The 1,886-nt window shown below is 47.5% G+C and overlaps 1 protein-coding gene across 2 annotated transcripts in view; it reads left to right on the top strand.

Moving 5' to 3' along the window:
- Window positions 1-1,406, top strand: part of pxk (PX domain containing serine/threonine kinase) — a 56,389-nt gene extending 54,983 nt beyond the window's left edge. The window contains exon 18 of one of the 2 annotated variants that reach the window (XM_062038165.1): window positions 578-1,406. In XM_062038165.1, coding sequence (XP_061894149.1) covers window positions 578-756 — 179 coding nt within the window. In that variant the 3' untranslated portion in view covers window positions 757-1,406. The remainder of the gene's footprint in view (window positions 1-577) is intronic. The other variant, XM_062038166.1, reaches the window with a different exon arrangement.
- Window positions 1,407-1,886: the final 480 nt, after the last annotated feature.

Below are 1,886 nucleotides of genomic sequence, written 5' to 3'. Positions count from 1 at the left end.
CACCTAGGACTAGCACCAGCCAAAATGCTGACCCGACCAACGCTGCTTGCAGCTTTAATTTTATTTGTTTTGGAAAGTCTTGACAAGCCAAATTTTCTTGTTCTATTGGCAGATAATTTTGCTTAGTTCAAGTAAAATACCCCTCATTTTTGTATTTTTTTTAATTGTTTTTGAACACTGACTTTTTGCAGTGTGTGGCTCTAGAGCCGCGGGTTGCTGACTCCTGAGCTAGACTTTAGTTCCACGCGCCAACATGAGATGGTGGATGCAGTTGCACTCCTGCAGGAAGTGTTTTGCACAAAGATTTAAAAAAGCCTCGTAATGACCATCCTTAAGTGGGATCGGTTGACCCTTGGAACACCTTGACGCGCTGGAAGAAGAGGTGGTGCAGTTTGGTGTGCACTACTTTACTTCATGGTTACTCCCCATACCCTTCCAAGCATGCTTGTGGGGTGCAAACATTCCATCTTTGTGCAATGGCCTCCTACAGGAAGTGATGTTTCAGAGCAGAATGTGTTGCTTTTTTGCTCGCTCACACCTCCCCTTACCTATTTCTCCCTTACCTATTTCCACCCAGGTGGCCCGACGGCCCCTCCTCCCCCTCCTCCCCCACCCCTTCCCACGCTGGACAACGCGCAATCACGCTCGGACGGTCCCGGCGGAGGACGCACCGCCTTGCTGAGCTCCATCCAGACCTTCACTAAAGGCCAGCTGAGGAAGGCGGAGACAACAGACCGCAGCGGGCCCGCCCTCTGACCTCTGACCCCCGTCCCGACTGGACCGCCACACTTTCCCTGACATGTGAAGACCAATCCCTTTTCAAGACAATCCAAATATCTATTTACAATTCCATTTTTTTGGGTTGAAACATTTATTTTTATTGAGTGGCACCTGGGGATAGGTTGATTGACAACACTAAATTGGCCCTAGGGCAGTGGTTCTTAACCTTGTTGGAGGTACCGAACCCCACCAGTTTCATATGCGCATTCACCCAACCCTTCTTTTTTCAAATTCAAGACAAAATTATTATGTTTTTGGTAACACTTTAGTATGGGGAACTTATTCTAAGTAACAAAGACTTAATTTAGAGTTATTTGGACACTAGGGGAACATATTCTAAGTAACAAAGACTTAATTTAGAGTTATTTGGACACTACGGGAACATATTCTAAGTAACAAAGACTTTATTTAGAGTTATTTGGACACTAGGGGAACATATTCTAAGTAACAAAGACTTAATTTAGAGTTTTTTGGACACTAAGGGAACATATTCTAAGTAACAAAGACTTACCGGTAATTTAGAGTTTTTTGACACTATAGGGAACATATAAGTAACAAAGACTTAATTTAGAGTTATTTGATTGGGGTTCGGGCCAGGGTTCGAGGGTTAGGGCCAGGGTTCGAGGGTCAGGGCCAGGGTTAGAGGGTTAGGGCCAGGGTTAGAGGGTCAGGGCCAGGTTTCGAGGGTTAGGGCCAGGGTTCGAGGGTTAGGGCCAGGGTTCGAGGGTCAGGGCCAGGGTTAGAGGGTTAGGGCCAGGGTTCGAGGGTCAGGGCCAGGGTTAGAGGGTTAGGGCCAGGGTTCGAGGGTTAGGGCCAGGGTTCGAGGGTCAGGGCCAGGGTTAGAGGGTTAGGGCCAGGGTTCGAGGGTTAGGGCCAGGGTTCGAGGGTTAGGGCCAGGGTTCGAGGGTTAGGGCCAGGGTTAGAGGGTTAGGGCCAGGGTTCGAGGGTTAGGGCCAGGGTTAGAGGGTTAGGGCCAGGGTTCGAGGGTTAGGGTTATAATAAGGCCATGCTGAATAAGGCATTAATAAGTACTTAATGACTAGTTAAGAGCCAATATGTTACTAATTTGCATGTTAATAAGCAACTAATTAATGGTGAATGTGTTC

This window comes from Entelurus aequoreus, linkage group LG26, assembly GCF_033978785.1.
Source record: "Entelurus aequoreus isolate RoL-2023_Sb linkage group LG26, RoL_Eaeq_v1.1, whole genome shotgun sequence".
NCBI lineage: Eukaryota > Metazoa > Chordata > Actinopteri > Syngnathiformes > Syngnathidae > Entelurus > Entelurus aequoreus.
The sequence above is the reverse complement of the archived record's forward strand: the minus strand, read 5'-3'. Positions and strand labels throughout refer to the sequence as shown.